The 19,406-nt window shown below is 37.6% G+C and overlaps 1 protein-coding gene across 1 annotated transcript in view; it reads right to left on the bottom strand.

Moving 5' to 3' along the window:
• Positions 1-718: 718 nt before the first annotated feature.
• LOC131875734 (uncharacterized) overlaps positions 719-19,406 on the bottom strand; it is a 44,319-nt gene continuing 25,631 nt past the window's right edge. The window contains exon 2 of the mRNA XM_059220373.1: positions 719-927. Within this exon, the coding sequence (XP_059076356.1) occupies positions 719-927 (209 nt within the window). The remainder of the gene's footprint in view (positions 928-19,406) is intronic.

Below are 19,406 nucleotides of genomic sequence, written 5' to 3'. Positions count from 1 at the left end.
ATGTAGAAAGGATTTGACAAGAATAAATAACTTTGTTAACATAAATATTTTTGTATTATTAGTTGATTTAAGTATTATCTGTTAGAGTAAAGTAATTAATTAACTTTGCTCTCCTCTTAAGATTTCCCTTTATGCACATATTAGTCATTTAATAATTAATATTTAATTATTAAATGCTCACACCTTAGGGTTAGGTTTTCCTTTTGGTGTTGATCTCCTTTATAAGGATTGATCTCTTGTATTATTCATATTCTTGATTCATTTTTCTCTGATAATACATCTTTTCTCTTTGTCAGAGCCAAAACCCTTGTATTCGTTCTCTCTCTTTCTCTGTGACAGGTTTCTTGCATGCAGGTTTCTTTTGGGTTCTGTGGATTTGTATTTCTCAAATCCTACATGGTATCAGAGCTGGATCTACTGCAGCTTGTTCAGACTTTTGAAAGATTTTGAGATCCAGGTTTTGGTTGCATCAGATCTGTGTTTGTCTTCTGTTTTTTATTTTGGAATAGGGGGTATTTTTTTTCGGTGCAATTTGAGCCCAAACGGACCTCACCGTTGAGCTCGTAGCGCCCAAAAACCCCTATTTCCATATAAAATTCGTCTGATTTGGACACAGTTGCTCCAGGAGGCAAATTTTTTTTGGCCCCAAGGCCGTACGGCCCTAGGGCACAAAAACCGAGGCGAAAAAATAAAAAATAAATCAAAAAAACGCAGTTTTTTAAAATTTTTTGGGCACAGCCACCGCCCAGCCCAGCGGCCACCCGGCGGCCACCGCCGCTGGCGGTAACCCGCCCACGCGCAGCCCCGCGCTCAGCCGCCGCCCGCCGCGCCGCCCGCCGAGACCCCGCCGCCCGGGCGCCACCTGCGCGCCGCCCGCCACCCGAAATCGCCGCCCGCCGCCAGCAGCGCCGCCCCCTGTGCCCGCCCCTGGTCGCCCAGAGGACCAGGGGCTTATTTTTTTTTAAGCCCTTGAGGGCTTAAAGGCCCATCTGGGTCCCTTTAGGAGCAGTTTTACAAAATCGGGCATAACTTGGGCGTCCGATCTCCGTTTTTCGAAAACGAATAGGCGTTGGAAAGATGGTTCCGAGCCTGATCTAATTAATGGAGGACTTTTTTTTTCTGATTTTGCTGTTTTGTAGTGTTTTTTGCCAGTCAAAGTCAGAACAAGTTTTTTGCACTCCAGGAGCCATATCTTTTGCATACGGACTACGTTTTTCGAAAGCGAATAGGCGTCGAAAAGGTGGTTCTGTGCTCTTTCCAGATATATAGTCTATTTCATCAGAAAAATATTCAGGTGCTCCAAATTTTGTCTCAACCTGTTATTGCTTTCTATCATTTTCTGGCTTTCAGTTTGTACTGGGGATTAGTTTTTTGCATTGTGGGGGGGTGTTTTCTCTTGCTTTCTGTTATTTACATTAGAAAACCAGAATTTACAAACACCAATACAAAAAAAATCAAACCCCCTTCTGCATCTTCTGTCTAGTTCTGAAAGACCACTTAATAATAATTAAAAATTCAGAGCAGTTGAGGCACAGTTCACAGGATGGCAGACAGACCTATTGAATCTCTCACACCACATAATTACCACACTTGGAAGGGTCGCATGATGACTCTTCTCCAGTCAAAAGGGTTATGGTCCTGTTTGGATGAGGTTCAGCCTCAGTTGACACGTCCTTTTGAGATTATGCAGCACAGGAACAATATGGATCAGGCTATGGGATTGATGGCTTTACACATTTCCGACAGTCTCCAGTTTCATCTTGAAGGTTGTATCACTCCTCGAGCCATTTGGACCAAGTTTGAGGGACTTTTTGGTACTGTCAACGAGTTCAGAGCTTTGCAGCTTGAGGCAGAGTTAACTTCCTTGGTACCTGATTCATTTCCTTCTATTGAGGACTTTTTGATGAAGTTCAAACAGCAAAGATCTATCTTGCAGGGTTGTGGTAAGACTAAGACTGATACAGAGTGCATTTTCCTGATTCTCTCCAAGCTTCGGGGTCCATTTCAGATCTTCTCTTCGACCTTCTATTCCACCATGGATGCCTTGGGTGCTCGACATGTCATGCCTTCTTTTGAGGTCTTTTGTGATCGTCTGACTCGTGAGCAAGCTAAGCTTAAGCAGTTGGATTCACTTTCAGGTTCACAGAACCAAGCATTGGTAGCCCAGTCCTCCAAAGGAAAACAGAAGCAGAAACCGAAGCCTAAGAAAGATTCAAAGGCTAGTGAGAATCCCTCCAAGCCACCACCTAAGTCTGATTCAAAACCACAATTCAATTCTAAACAGGGCAAATCTTCAAAGTCTGGTGAGTCTTCCTCCAAGACTAAGAAGAAATCAGGTGATCCTTGCAGTTTTTGTGGCAAGGAAGGACATCCCGTTTCCAGGTGTTGGAAACGTTTAGAGGCTTTGGAGGAAGCCATGCAGCAGCATAATATCAGTGCACCACAGCCTCCTTCACAGCCCACAGGGAAAGGTCATGCTCTTTCTGCACGAGCATTGTCCTCAGCGTCCACTTGGATTCTAGATTCTGGTGCCTCTCACCATATGACACACACACAGGATTTGGTCACCGCTCTTGCTCCTACAGGCACTGGACATATTGCAGTTGGTGACTCAGCACAACTTTCCATTCAGGGTTCAGGTACTGTTTCATTGGATGGTGGTTGTCTTCAGGATGTGCTTTTGGTTCCTGACATTTCGACAAACCTTCTATCCGTTTATCAGATTTGCCACTTTGGCTCTGGTAAGACAGTTGAGTTCTCTCCACATGATGTGGTTATTCGAGATCTTCATGATCCTGACTTGGTTGTGGCTACTGGGAGTGTGGATTCTGCATCTCACTTATATAGTTTTGATGGCTTTGAGAGTTCAGACACTGTTGGTTCCTCTCTTATAGCACATGCAGATTCAGTGAGCAGGCTTTGGCATGAGCGTTTTGGTCATGTCAATTACAGATATCTATAGCAGATGAGTACACAGGCACTTGTGATTGGGCTTCCACAGATTTCTTGTACAGATGGTGTATGTCGTGGTTGTGTCCTTGGCAAACATCATCGAGATCCTTTTCCTAAGGGTCGAGCCTCTCGTGCTAGGGCAGCCCTAGAGTTGGTACACAGTGATCTTATGTCCTTTCCGACTCCTTCTTTTTCAGGGGCCCGTTATGTACTCACTTTTATTGATGACTTCTCCAGATGTACATGGGTGTACTTTCTTAAGTACAAGTCTGATGTCTTTGACTCTTTCAGGAAGTTTAAGACATTTGTGGAGAAGCAATCTGGACTTTCTATCAGGAGGATACGCACAGATAATGGGGGGGAGTATGTAAATCAGGCTTTCAGAGATTTTTGCATTGAGCATGGTTTACAGCATCAGTTTACAGTTCCTTATACCCCTCAACAGAATGGTGTTGCTGAGAGAAAGAACAGAACCTTACGGGAGATGGCAAATTGTATGATACAGTCTCGAGCTATGAGTTCTTCATTTTGGGCTGAGGCAGTCAATTGTGCCAATTATATTCAGAACCGGATGCCCCATAAGGCATTACGACATATAACTCCTGAGGAGGCTTGGACCCATGTCAAGCCTGATGTTTCTACATTCTGAGTTTTTGGTAGTGAGGCTTGGGCATTTATTCCTGATGCTCAGCGGATAGCCATGGAGAGGAAGAGCCGACCACTCATATTTGTTGGCTACTGTGAGGATGTTAAGGCATACAGGTTGTTTGATCCTGATTCTAGAGAGGTCTTGTTTCGGCGGGATGTCCAGTTTGATGAGTGCTATCCTCAGATGGATTCTCCATCACCAGCTTCTCCCTCATTGCCTACTCCTTCCTCTTCATCTCTTGAGGATTACTTATCTCTTGAGGATGATGTAGATCATGATCCACCATCTCCACCACCACCAGTTGCTCCGTCTTTGCCGAAGTGGGCCCGTGATACTGTTGATGCAGCTAGTTCTTTGGCAGGTGATCCTTCAGATACTCGTCGCACTCGTGCTCAGACATCTGGTTCTAGTCTTTTGAGTCATACCCTTTCAGATGATCCTCAAAAGTTTTCAGAGGCGACAGGACACCGAGAGTGGGATAGGGCCATGGATGAGGAGTATTCTTCTTTGATGAAGAATCATACTTGGGTTCTTTGTCCTCTTCCTAAGGGAAGAAAGTTGGTTCGGTGCAAGTGGGTGTATCGTACCAAGTATGCTGCAGATGGTTCTATTGATAAGTATAAGGCCCATCTTGTTGCGAAGGGGTTTTCTCAGGTAGAGGGTATTGACTACTCTGAGACCTTTGCTCCTGTCGCCAAGATGAATTCTATACGCCTGGTACTTTCACTTGCAGCTTCACAGGGATGGACAGTGTTTCAGATGGATGTGAAGAGTGCCTTCTTGCATGGAGACCTACATGAGGAGATCTATATGGAGCAGCCTCAAGGTTTTGTGCAGGACACTTCTTTGGTTTGTAGACTTCAACGTTCATTGTATGGTCTCAAACAAGCCCCCAGGGCTTGGTATGAGAAGATGGACTCCTTCTTGCTTTCCTCGCACTTCACACGCTGTCATTCTGATCACATAGTCTATATTCAGCGTCAGGAGGGTGATCTTTTGATTCTAGTGCTATATGTAGATGATCTCATCATTACAGGTAGCTCATCCTCCATGATTCAGAGTGTTCAGAGAGCTTTGATGGAGCAGTTTGAGATGACCGATCTTGGTCTCTTGCACTTCTTTTTGGGTCTACAGGTTATTCAGTCTTCGGATGGGATTTCCATTTTTCAGGAGAAGTATGCTCTTGATATGCTTCAGCGATTTGGCATGCTTGATTGCAAGTCTGCCCCCACTCCATTTCAGTCAGGTGTTGTTTTGTCTTCCACTTGCTCTACTCCTTCAGTAGACCCCACTTTATACAGGCAGTTGGTTGGCAGTCTATTGTACCTGACACATTCTTGTCCTGATCTTTTCTTTGCGGTTGGCCTTGTCTCTCGGTTCTCCCATGATCCTCATGAGAGCCATTGGCAAGCAGCCAAACGTATTTTGAGATATATTCGGGGCACCACACATTATGGCATTCACTACTCTTCAGGATCCCCTCACATCATTGGCTTCACTGACTCCGATTGGGCTGGTGATGTCAATGATCGGAAGTCTACTTCTGGCTTCGTTTTTTGCCTTGGTTCTGGTCCTATCACATGGTCTTGCAAGAAGCAATCTGCTATTGCATTATCATCTACAGAGGCTGAGTACCGTGCAACAGTGTTAGCCAGTCAGGAGGTTTTATGGCTTCGGCAATCGATGACAGAGTTTGGGTTTCCTCCAGATTGTCCCACTATTCTTTGGTGTGACAACCAGAGCGCCATTCACATTTCTCGCAACCCAGTGGAGCATCAGCGGACAAAGCATATTGAAATCCACATGCACTTCATCAGACAGTTGATTCAGGATGGTTCTCTCATCTTGGAGTATATTCCTACAGAGGAGCAGGTTGCAGACATCTTCACTAAACCCTTGGCATCTCCGCGCTATCTTCAGTTGCGCTCAATGCTTGGGGTGAAGGAAGTTGTCCTTGGGGGGTCTCAATGAGGCCTTCCTTCCTTCATGTTTTCTTTTCAGCATGATTCTTTATCTCTTTTTAGAGAGGAGTTTTTTCCCACTGGGTTTTCTCCTTTACTCCGCTTTATAGAGATTTTCTTGTATTCGGGTACCTCATCAGGCCTTGTTGCCGGGACCCTCTTTTGCATTGTAGTTCCTTTGCTTTTTTCTGCATTGTTTGTAGCTGCATTGTAGCTCATCTTAAGGGGGGGTGTTAGAGTAAAGTAATTAATTAACTTTTCTCTCCTCTTAAGATTTCCCTTTATGCACATATTAGTCATTTAATAATTAATATTTAATTATTAAATGCTCACACCTTAGGGTTAGGTTTTCCTTTTGGTGTTGATCTCCTTTATAAGGATTGATCTCTTGTATTATTCATATTCTTGATTCATTTTTCTCTGATAATACATCTTTTCTCTTTGTCAGAGCCAAAACCCTTGTATTCGTTCTCTCTCTTTCTCTGTGACAGGTTTCTTGCATGCAGGTTTCTTTTGGGTTCTGTGGATTTGTATTTCTCAAATCCTACATTATCTCTCATGAGTGCAACAAACAATAGTATCTCGAACCAATAGTTATCCATGGAACAAGAACTAGTACTCCCTGACCTACAAATAGTCTGGGTCATGCTGTCAAGCAATAGTCGAGTGATATGATTTGACCCAAAAATACCTCTTGACATATTTAAAGAAATTGTACAAATAATTTTGTGAGTCCTCCTAAGCCAGATGCTAAAGGAAATATCTCAGTAAGCTAGAGAAATAATCTGGGAAGAATTGGAAGAAGAAACTAGAAGAATAAAGATCAAAGAAGCCCGTGGTGTCTCAAACTACACTTCTAAAAGGAAACTTACAGTCATACATATGATGATTTCCACATAACCCAATTGAGAAGTCAAAAAAATGATCACTTAGAATCCATATTCAAAGAATAAATAACATACCCATCAAAGATAACCCTCATGAGGAAAAAACCTAGCCTCCAAAATAATCTACCATCCATGTATTATTAACAATGCAACATTACAAATACAACCATGAAAGCTTTCAAAAACCTAACCATCAACAAGAACTCCATGTAAACAAGAATGTAACCACACATCCCATGCCATGCTTCCAACCTACACAAATGCCAAACTTGGCTTACCAAAACAACTACTGTTGTGTTTTCTTTTATAGACTAGATCCCACAAAACCACCAAGTGGTATTACATCAAAAGCATGTGCTAATACCATGTGCTAACTACCCCATTGACCCTACATCTAATATTGGGTATTTTACTAAATTTAATTTACCCAATATTAAATTAATATAATATAATATATCCCAATGTTACAATACAACTCATTAAGTGGCCCCAAAAATATTTCCAAGGAATCTCTACACTTTACATGGTCATGTGCAACTCACATAATAGAATACATATTATAATTAAAAATATTATCATGCAAGATGTACAACACCTATTTTCCCAACAACTTCATGCTCAAAAGGAGAATAATCTATTGATCATTGACATTGGGTGTTCATGTCACATGATCGGAGACAAGACCAAGTTCATGAACTTCATTAATTTTGATGGAGAGTTGTGACTCTTGGTAATAGTTTAGTTTCCATGGCTACTGGTAATGGTACTTTGAGTCTTGATGGTGGAATGACATAAAATTATGATCTATATGTAGATGGTCTAAAAATGATCTCCTGAGTGTAATTCACATTGTGATAAAGGCTATAATCTCTCATTCAATACTAAGGGTTTTGAAATCAAGAAAACTAGCACAAATGAATTATTTGAGAAAGAAAGCATAATCGACAATGATGTGTACCATCTCAATAAAGTCAATAGGCAAAATTATTTTTCTATACAGAGGAAAGAGAGCTAGTTTTGACATAGAAGGTTGGGACACATCATTTTCAATGATCTTGTGAGGATTAGCTAAAAAAGAATAATAAGAGGTATGCTAAAGATCAAGAAGCTTCCATCTACCAACTATAAACCATGTCATGAAGGGAAGTGAACAAAGACCGGATTCCCAACCAACGAATATTCCACTATGAGACCATTGGATTTGATTCATGTAGATATGTGTAGGCCTATCAGGGAAAAAAGTTTACAAGTTGACATGTGTTTTATGATGCTTATTGATGATTATTGTAGAGTGACTTTGATTACTTTCCTAGAAGAGAAATCAAATGCTTTTGAGAAGTTTACAACTTTTGAGGAAATTGTAGAAAAAGAAACCAGAAGAATAATCAATTTCTTATGATTAGATAGAGGCAAGGAATTTAGCTCTGAAATATATGAAGAATTATATGGGATGCATGTGATCTAGAAACAATATTTTTCTTCTAGAACTCCCCAACAAAATGGAGTTGTAGAAAGAAAGAATCAGGCTGGTTAGGAGATGGGAAGAACAATGTTAAAATAAGCATATTTGTTATATATGTTTTGAAGAGAAGCTATTTAGATAGCAATATATATCTTGAATAGAGCTTTGATCAGGCCAAGGACCACTAAGACTCCATGTGAATTATGGAGAGGAAGACCAAAATAAGTTAGACATCTTAAAGTTTTTGGAAGAAAATGAAATATCAAAACTGATCAAAAACACTTAGATAAGTTTGATTCCAAATCCGATGAAGGTATTTTTCTTGGGTATTCTTGTTATCACTATCAAAGACTTGCCAATGTATATTGTTATCTAGAACTGAGCGTCTAAAAAATACCTTAACATAATGCTAAACATCAACATTTTTTACCTCACTTGGAATGTCAAAATCAGCTCCCATGAAAGCCAACTTATCAACTTGTTTGTTCTAGTTTCGTGGGATAGATGAGAGATTGAAGGCATCAAACTCTTAAATAATGTCCCACACTCTATGCTTGTACAACTTCAACAACTCATTCTTTGTGACATTAATATTTCTCATGTGATTGACAACAAGCTCGCTATCCCCAAACACTTGCAAGCACTTAACAATCTTCTTCCTTGCCCATTTTAAGCCATCAACAAGTGCTTCATACTCTGATGTATTGTTAGTATAATTCAAAGCAAAACAAAAAGAAGAATAATATTTGTCACCTTTGGAATAAACCAACATTGCCCCACCTACATAAACAAATTTAGTTTTAGAACCATAAAAATACAAGCTCCAAACCTCATTGGACTACTTCCCTTATTGCTATTCTTCATCTTTAAGGTTTTGGACAACAAAATTTTGTTCATGTATCATGTAGATACCTAATCCAACTTCATCCATGTTATTGAAAGGATCAATCTCATGATTCTCAAGTGCTCATTCATCAAGAATTATATCAGGGATTCCCTCAATGAGAGTGTTTGGCTTTGGGACAACGAGTTGCTCTTCTTTATCTTGCTTAAGAAAAGCAAGATTATCATTAGTAAGGCTGGGAACATAGGTTTCAATATGATTTTTGGCTAATGGTTACTTTTGTTTGATATATTGTTCTAAAGAACAAGTGAGACCAATAATATGGCAAATAATATTGGAGTTGAGAAAAAATCAACTCTACAGCTGCCAAAGATTACCTGCATGCAAACCTGTCACAGAAGGAGAGAAGCAAAAAGGCTATGGAGGCTAGAATTTAGAGATCCAGAAAAGAGGAGTCATATTGATTGTGCAATAAGAATGCAATTCAATAATTATAGTTGTTATGAAAACACAAAGAGAGAATCCTTATAAAAGGATACTCAAAACCCTAAAGAATTATAAGATTCCTAGGTTTAGCTTAAGCATGAAGTATAATCGACTAATAATTAAATAAATAATTATTAGCCAATAAAAGATAACTCCAACACCCCCCTTAAGATGAACTTAGGGAGTAGCTAAAAAACAACTAAGGACTAAAAAAATATGTAAAAAATGCAGGAAAACAACAATGGGTATCGACAACTAGGCCTGATGAGGTACCCAAGTACAATAAAATCTCTGTAAAGTGGAGAAAAATGAGAAAACCCTATGGAAACAAAAATCCTCTCCAAGAAGAGATGAAAGCTCAAGTGAAGGAATAATAAGCCTCCAAACAAGAGTGTTCCAAAAGATAGGAACAAAAAACAAGAGAATGAAGAACACCACTGAAGCATGAAATAACTGCAAACACTATCGAAGAGTAATTGTTGATCTGAAGAACCTCCACTGAAATAGAACATGACCAGGTAGAGAAGACTGTAATATGCATGATTGCCCTCAAATGACACTACTCAAATCAGATGGCAAACAAAGGCAAACAACTAAACTCAAAGATACAAATGGCATGAAACACCAAAGCCTAAAGAGCTGATCAATCGAACCAAGGAAGCATTAGAACAACAAGACAAATCTCCCCATAATGTTGAAAAGGGAGAGAGACATGTACACTGAAAAGAACAGCCAACAAACTGTATGACGAAGAACCAAGAACATCGAAGGTGTAGAGAAAGTACATAGTGTCGTGGAAGGAACACTCACTTGACACACATCATGAGGCTAATGTCATGGAAGGAACACTCATGTGACAAAGGTAGATGGCAAACAAAGGCAAACATCAACCCCCATGACACTTTATAAGTAGTGCATGTACAATAAGACACAAGATGTGCAAGATCCCAAGTATACAATGCATGGTGGCACTTTATCTCAGTGCATTTGCATAAATAAAATGCTACAATGATCATAAAAGACAAAAGACTGGAAATAGAAAGAACAACCAAAGACGAGACATCCTACTCAAAGAAAGAGATCTCAGGACCTAAAACATCTAAGATATTCACGAGAGTGCTGAAAAACAAAAAAAATTGAATAAAATATACCTAGAGCAGAATCTGGAAATAAAACTCATATGAATGGAAAGAAAATAGAACAAAATTTCTAACGATATAAAGTTTTCGAAAAATGGATTTCGGATGCTCAAGTTATGTCTCCCGGAGTGCAAAAAGGAACCTCTGGCTTTGACAGAAAAAAATGCTATCAAAAGAGAAAAATCAAAATTTCAAACCTCCAGATCTGGATAGAGCTTGGAAAGAGCTTTCTGACGATATAAGGTTTTTGAAAAAGTGCCTCCGTATGACCAAGTTATGGCCAAAATAAAAAAAACCCCTCTTATAGGGCATAAAGAGGGTAATTTTTTTTTTTTTTGATGAAATTTTTTTGATGCATTTGTAGGTACAACCATACGGATTTTTGTGCCTCGAAAAATGTGCCAATAAAAAATCATGCCCCAGATGCCCCTGCCACTGAAAATAGACAAATTACATATCAAAATTCATGGAATCATCCTTTTGAATCCAACTATGAGGTCCTTTTGGCACCAAAATGTACCAAAAAATCAGATACCCCCAAAAATGAAAAAAAAAAAAAACAACTGCACAAACCCCCGAATACACAGATCTGAAGAACAAGGGCATGCAGATCTGGAGCTCTGATACCATATTGGAGTTGACGAAAAATCAACTCTACAACTCCCAAAGATCACCTGCATGCAAACCTGTCACAGAAGGAGAGAAGCAAAAAGGCTATGGAGGTTAGAATTCAGAGATCAAGAAAAGAGGAGTCACATTGATTTCACAATAAGAATGCAATTCAATAATCATAGTTGTTATGAAAACACAAAGACATAATCCTTATAAAAGGATACTCAAAACCCTAAAGGTGAAAACCCTAAAGAATTATAAGATTCCTAAGTTTAGCTTAAGTGTGGAGTATAATAGACTAATAATTAAATAGATAATTATTAGCCAATAAAAGATAACTCCAACAAATAACCCCCCAACTTGGTAGTGAAATCCCTACTCAAACAAAGAGAAAAATATGGTGGCAAGTCAATTACATATATGTCTTGGGGAATGGAGAATTTTGGACAAGCATGAAGGGTAAGACCTAAACTTTTGATAACCCCAATGGTATTCACTGATGTTCCATCAAGTTGTACTACTCCTTTGGTTAGAGGCTCATGGGTATATCCCAATTTATCAACAATTTGTTTGCGCATAACTAAATTCTTGGCCCCCGACTCTATCATGCAGTTATGGACTAGATGCCGACCAATAATGAGGGTAACATAGAATGGAAGAGGTTTGATTTATTTGAACTAAACATCATTGGTTTGAGGAGTATCCATAATTGCTACTTTGGGGTGCTCTTTGGAAGGCTCATTGGATAAACTAAGGGTAGATAGAGAACTCTCAATTGTCCTTTTTGTCTTAGAAGGGAAAAAGAATCCCACATTGAAATATTCACATTATAATTCTTTATGTGATCCAAAATATTGAAATGACTAGAGATCACCTTTACTAACAACAATCTATCCTTATGTTTGCTGTGATTGTGATTGAGTTTGGGATGCTCTTTATTTGTCACAACCTATCCTCTTGGCAAAATTTGAAGACTTTGACTTGCTTGAGGTACACTGACAACTTGTTCACTTGTAGAGGCTTGATTGCTATCCTTATCAGCTTGCTATCCAAGATCATCTACCCTCTTCTTAGACATTGTGTTCATTTGAATAGGTATATATGACTAATTTTGAGCAGCATAGTTCACCCCATAGAACTCCTCTCCTTCCTAATTCATCAAAGCAACATCTTGACTGCTTTGATCAAGATGTGGAGCTTGCTATTTATTGTTGCTTTGGACTGATTCTTGTTGGACAACAACATTTCCTTGAGCCATAAGGTCCTGATTGAGTATTCCATTTGGACAAGTAGCTTGGTTATGAGGTTGATTACAGGGATAACACTAATCATAGCCTTGAGACAAGACAAAGATAGTGTTATTAAAGACACAAGTCAAGAAATCATCCAAATCCAAGCATGAGTCCATCTACAATCCAACAAAAGTCACAGAGCTTGTAGTCAAGAGAATGGATTCTTGTCAAGATCACTACCCAAAGGCCTTTAGCAACACAAAGGAAAGATACAGTGCTAGCATCAGGATAATATCAGTCAAAGGGAAGTACAGGCAAAGGACATCATTGTGATTAAGATAGAGACCCTGAGAACAAAGCATGAGTAACATGAGATGTTATTGATCACCAAATTCTTGTAGGAAGAGGTTTGTATCGACATTTATGGTGAATAATATAATGGAGCACTTGAAGATAGCATTTGTAGTTCAAAGGACAATCACAGTATAAGGACTAAGAGTCTTCTTGTAAAGAATTTAAGGCAAAATAGTAGTGATATATGAGAGACTTTTAGACCAACATGTACATTGAACAACAATGATAGAGGTTCTGGAAGACAAAAAGAAAAGAGATATAACCAAACCCTAAGAAGGATAGGAGAACATGACTGGTATAGAGAAGAGCAGTCTACCATGTCCACAAAGACAATCATTGATCAATGATAATGCAACCGCAATTATGAGATAGTAAAAATATATCTCAATCACATCTATAAGGTTCAAGATGGCAATGTTACATGGAAATGAATGATTGCCTATATTCCAAGTATCAAAGAATCCATCATAGTGATCAAGCTACCATGAGATGCAAAACCTTAGTGATAACAATTATATGAAAAGAAAAGCATGTAGATGTTATAAAAAAATATTGAGAAGAATAGTGTAAAGTAACAATGTGAATGTTGATGGAGGTTTGTGCTGTTTGCTACCATCACCTACATTACTCTGGATGGAAGATTCACGAGGGCTTATAGACACCATTTCATGCTGCTTAACCACTTCTGCCATGGTGAAAAGGAAAGCATGCCCTATTATTTATCTTGTTCTATGAATCATACCATTAAAGAAATGCAGAAAGACCCTCAGGGTGACCATGCTCTTCATCAGGGTCTTATGGTTTTAGTCTACAAATTGTTGAAAGGGAAATCCATTGAGAAACCCATTAGAGGTAAAAACATTAGGGATGGTGACACGGAAAGTGAGTATAGTGGTTTCAACTTCGACTCTGAAACTGAAGGTGAGTCTGAGGATATCAACAAAAAGGGGAGGACTAAGGGGAAAATAAAGAGGACTATTGTTGATTCTGACCTCTCAGACTCTGAGGATGAGTCCTTTGATGAGAAATTCATCAAAAGCAAGAAAGGAAAGGGAATGGGAAAACAAACCCAGAGGAACAAGAATACCCGTAGGGGGAATAAAAAGGTAAAAGGTAGGTATTGATTGCTTTTGATGAGGATGCAGAGGAGGATAAAAATGACAATATGAAGGGTAAGGAGGAGGATGAGATTCTAGATGTGGATCGTGGTGTGGACATGAGTACTCAAGGATTGCAGAATGAGGGCCAAGAGAATAAAATGGGAAATCCTAGCAACTGTCATGGAGATAATGATAGTATTAAGGGATTTTGTGAAACTATCAGCAAAATTGTGAAAGATATCAGCAACCTGAAGAATGATATTTATGCTATAAAAAAATCTACGATAGGCGAGAAGACTCTTTCTAAAAATGTTAAAGAATTAGTGGTTGCTATCAACAATGCTGAAGCTATTGAGGCCATGGTCGAAAAAATTATTGAAATAGAAAAGAAGATTAAGGGAATGGAAGGGAATAGAGAGGTGAACGGGCTGGAAACTACCATGAACAACCTAGTCAATAGAGTCGACAAGATGGAATTAACTGTGAAGAGGATTGCTGAACAAAATTTCTAGATTCTTAAGGCCTCTATGGATAATATGAATATTCTGATCAACAGATTTGATAACATTAAAGACAAGGAAGGCGACAAGGACCAGATGGAGAAAAAGGGTCATGAGAAGAGAACTAGGGCCAACACCAGGAATCAGGGTGATATCAAGGGACAAGAGCTGGATGAATTGAAGAAGTCTGTGGACAACATGAAGCAGATGGTAGTTTATGCAGAAGATATTATGAAAAATATTTAGCTATCTCTGTCTCTATCTTTGTTTTTGTGTTGTCCTTTTTCTATCCTTTAGCTATCTTTTTGCGGCTTTCTGTGTTTTGAGTTCCCTTTTTATTGTGGTTGGGAACTATTTTTTGTTTGGGTGATTAGGCACGGTTTTCTTCTTCTTTAAAGCTTTATCTTTCTCCTAATATGTATTAAGGTTCGGGTTCCTTTCAAAAACCTATTTTTACTTAATTGAAACAATGTGAATATTGATGAAACTATACACTCTATTGAAGTTTTTGGCATGTTTGGCATAGCTGATACAGATGGAGAATGATGACTGAACCGATACAAGACTATTTGAGATGACATTATGATGAAGAGATTGAGATTGCATGATGGATGACTTTGATCAATTATTTATGTTGTCATTGATGGAAAATAATGTTTATTCATGTCTACTGATGTTTACTTATGTTGTATTGTGTCATCTAAATCTTTTGGTCTATCGAAGAGGGCTTACCAGTAAAGAATCAAGAAAGTGAGAATTAGGCCCTTAACCTGTAAACGAGGAAATATTCTAATTGTATCTGGCGATTGGTGATGATTGAGGCTTTGTGGTTTTGAATGTAAGTTTCTATCATTGTAACATGTATCTGACCGGAACCGCATCATGTTGTGACAATTGGAAGTTATGTTTATAATTTCTGTTGAGTTTTTGCCAGGTTTAAGGACTGGTAATGATTTTTGGTTTGGCAGTGATCTACATCAAGTTCACATGTTGATGATAACGTGGAAAAACTATGTGATGTGTTTGAAAGATGTTTTGGCGCGTTTGGAGAGCAACTTTCTTGGGAATGCGCAAAGTGCTTAGCAGAATGAGCTAAGGGTTTGACTTTGTACTAGATCGACTTGTTGTGATGATTTATGATCATTTAATGGATGATATTGATTTGTAATTGATTATAATAATCCATATGATGATCTTTAATGAGTTGTAAATATTTGTGATGATCTATGTAGTAAGTCTTAGGGTTTTGATGCCGACCTAGATGTAAAGGTTATTTATGTTGGTAAGGTTGATATTTTGAGGTGTCGGTGATTTTAAGAAGTGTGTGAAGCTGAACTAGGGTGTGTGAGAAGATCTTCCAGAGTGATGTAGACTTAGAACTTAATTGGATCTGATCAAGCAAGCAATTGAGTGCTATACACAGATCATTTACTATTGTTCTCTAACAATTACAATAGCTAAAATCCCTTAACCAGGTAGGTCCTAACATGCCTCACATTGTAAAATCCCCTAACATCGTGACTCAATATCTGAGATCTAAATCCTCTTGCGAGGTTGATCCTAATAGATAAAAGCTCCTAACAGGGTCTGCTCCTAATAAGGCATCATTGTAAGCTTCTAACTGGGTTTGGCTCCTAACAGGGTGCATTTTTAATGAGTTCAAAATATTTGTGTATACTAATTCCCACCGTGGTTTTCCCCTATTTGGGTTTCCACGTGAAAATCATGGTGTTCATATGGTGAATGTTTTTGCTGTAATGGCTTGCTTTACTTTTAGTTTATGTATGGTTAATGAACACTTAATGTGCAACATTGATATATAAGTTTACCAGATGTTTATCAGTAGATATCGGTACTGGTAAATGACTCTAGTGTTGATCTATATTTGATTTGTTGAAAGTTTTATGAGTCTGAGTTTTTGATTTTAAATTATTGTTAATACTGATTCACCCCACCTCTCAGTATTAATCGAATCCTCCAAGATTAACAAAAGTTTTGGATGAAGATGACAATGATGAACCAATATTTAGTGAAGATGAAGGAACAAGAAGTCAATTATAAATTACATGTTCTTAGACTCCAACAAATTATGTCCAAAAGAATCACTTTGAAGATCAAATAATATGAGATAAAGATGACAAAGTTCAAACCTAAAAGAGAATTGAAAAGGGAAATGAACAAATTCACTTTTTGCTAGTATCAAATATTGAACCAAGTAATTAGACAGCAGCAAGCAAGGAGAAAGGTTTGTTAGAGGCTATGGACGAATAATTAACTCAAATTAAGAAAAATGAAACTTTGGAGTTGATTCCAAGACCTAAAGACAAAAATGTTATAGGTACCGAATGGGTATTTAGGAATAAGTTGAATGACGATGGAAAAGTGATCTAGGATAAGGCTATAATTGCATGTTAATGATATTCTCAAGTTGAGGGAATTGACTTTGAGGAAAAAATTTCTTTGGTAGCAAGGCTAGAGGAAATAATAATGTTTTTGGCATTATCAACATTTAATAATTTTAAGGTATATCAGATGGATGCAAAATTTGCAAATCTGAGTGGAGAGTTAGAAAAAGTCTACTTCAAACAACCAAAAGGGTTCAAGTGTTTGGACAAAGTGAATTTTGTGTGTAGGTTAAAGAAGGCTCTCTATGGACTCAAGGAAGCCCCTAGAGCATGGTATTGTAGATTGGATATATATCTACAATAGAAAAGACTCAAGAGAGGTAGTGTAAATAATAATTTGTGCATAAAAATAGAAGGTGATTAGCTATTAATAGTTGTTGTTTATATTGATGAGATCATATTTGGAGGTAGCAGTGGTGCAATGCATAAGGAGTTCCAAGATGATATACAAAAAGAATTTGAGATGTCAATGCTTGGTGAGTTGTCATAATTAATTGGTAAGTACATCAAGGAGATGTTGAGAAAGTTCAAGATGAAAGAATGAAAATTTGTAAGTACACCTATGGTTACTATGTGTAAATTGTGCAAGGATTTTGAATTTTATTCGAGAAATTAGACCTATATAGATAAATGCTTGATATTTTATTTCATGTTATGCTTCTAGATTGGATGTCATGCAAGTAGTGAGTATGGTTTCTAGATTTCAAGCAACACCTAAGGAAACTAATGTCAAGGCTATGAAGAAGATATTTAGATACCTAAAGGAAACAATAGATTTTGGTTTATGGTATCCCAAGAGTGAAAATTTCAATATGATTGCTTACATAGATGCAAATTGGGCTAGAAGTATAGATGATCAAAATAGTACAAGAGGTGGAGATTTATTTCTTGGTGACAGTCTTGTGTCCTAGTTGAGAAAAAAGAATAATTCAAAATCCATATCTATAGTAGAAGTGAATTATATTGCAACAATTTCTTATTGCACTCAGGTTTTATGAATGAAGCAAAACTTGAAATAGATGAAAGTAGAGTATGATGAGCCCATTTCCATTATTTGTGAGAATGCAAGTATCATAAATATTTTCAAATAATTTGGTATGTATTCAAGGACAAAAGATATTAGAATTGCCATTTTTTGTTAGAGAAAGTTGTAGACAAAGAGGTGAATCTAGAATATGTTGAGAAAAAGGAACAAATTATAGATATTTTCTTAGAATATCTTCCAAAGGAGACTTTTGAGTATCTTTGGTAGAAGTTGGTAGTTGTTTCTCCTTCTTCTTGAATCAAGAGGAAGTATAGGTTGAGGGGATGTGTTGATTTCCTACCGCTAACATACTTGGTGCTCTTACTGAATGCTTTTCAAATGGGTAGTGTCATAGGGAAAGAAAGAGACCCTAGATATAGGAATCCAAAATGCTATATCTTTTAGATGAGATTTATCCTTTTCTATTGATGTCTGTAGCATCATAAATTATACACCTTTATTAGTGTGTCCAATTTACACTCTCCTAGCACCTATTTTAGTATTTCCCTTTCCTCTATGTATTATTGAACCTTTATTGTAATAAATTAATATTTAATTCAATATTATGGGTCTTACTCAGCTTTATTAGATCATCACACTCTTATTTGAGCCCTTAACTCTATGTGTGCCCTTTATTTATTCAATCTTGATTTAATCTTAATATTACCCTAATTTCGATCTTTAAAGCACATCTCTAATATCTACATAGTATTGTTTGATCCATCAAGTTGGATTCAACATGAGAAACCCATTATCTTTCATTCCTCGAAAGGAAAAAATATTTTCGGGACCAAGGTGAATCTTTGCTACCTAGTCCCCCACCTTTTTCCTCAAATTTTGGGAGGATAATTTGATGATCTTTTCTAATTCAAATCTAGCTCTGTGGAAAAATATATCAAATCTTAGTCAGCCTAATGGTGATTTTAATTATGAAATCCCTATATAAGGAATCCCTCTCAATTCATTATCATTATCTTATCTTACGATAACATTATCATTAATTCAAGAGCAACTCTTCTTCCCTGGGAGAATATTTGATTCAAGGAGCAACAAGTGACATCAAGGCAACTTCAACTTATGTTTCATGTATGATTTCATGATGGATTTTATGTGATTTATCATGTTATTGTATCAACACATGTAGGACTTATCCTAAGAGCTCGACACAGACTTGTTCGTAGAATTTGGACCTGATTTTTCAAAGACCAGGGTATTGGGGGGAACCCTTGTCCATATGCTCTTGTCCTTAGTGTTTTTCATTAGGGTTTTTCAGAAAGTTCTCAAATAGCTTCAGATTCTAGATTCTCCAATAGCAGCTCAAAATACCAAGGTGCTAGGCGCCCTGGTCTTGCTAGATCAACCTCAAATTTTAGTCACATGTACATAGTCAGATTCCCCATCCATTTATGTACTTGTTGCAAAGTTTCTATTTCACTATCAAGTTAGCATAATCAGTCGAAGTTGCAAGTTCATGCATGTACCTTCTTACCTTGGATTTTGTATTCAATTTACATCTTTTGAATTACATTTTCACCTCAAATAGAATTGGAATAGGACTCCAATTAGCATTGAAACCTCTTCCTAATATAATTGAGTTTGGATCTATTGAGTTCATCCTCTTAGTGTAAGGCACGTAAAATTTAGGTCATTTCCTAGTTTACAAAACATAACTTGTGAAATTCTAATTTTCCTTCTATTACAATGTCAAAGGGCATAAAGGAAAATGCTTCAAATGATCAGAACCTTTAGTTGTATCACATAGTGGTAATTTTGGACAGATTTGGTTTGTGTTAATGTAC

Source organism: Cryptomeria japonica, chromosome 5 (assembly GCF_030272615.1).
Source record: "Cryptomeria japonica chromosome 5, Sugi_1.0, whole genome shotgun sequence".
NCBI lineage: Eukaryota > Viridiplantae > Streptophyta > Pinopsida > Cupressales > Cupressaceae > Cryptomeria > Cryptomeria japonica.
Note: the sequence above shows the minus strand (reverse complement) of the source record. Positions and strands in the feature narration are given on the sequence as shown.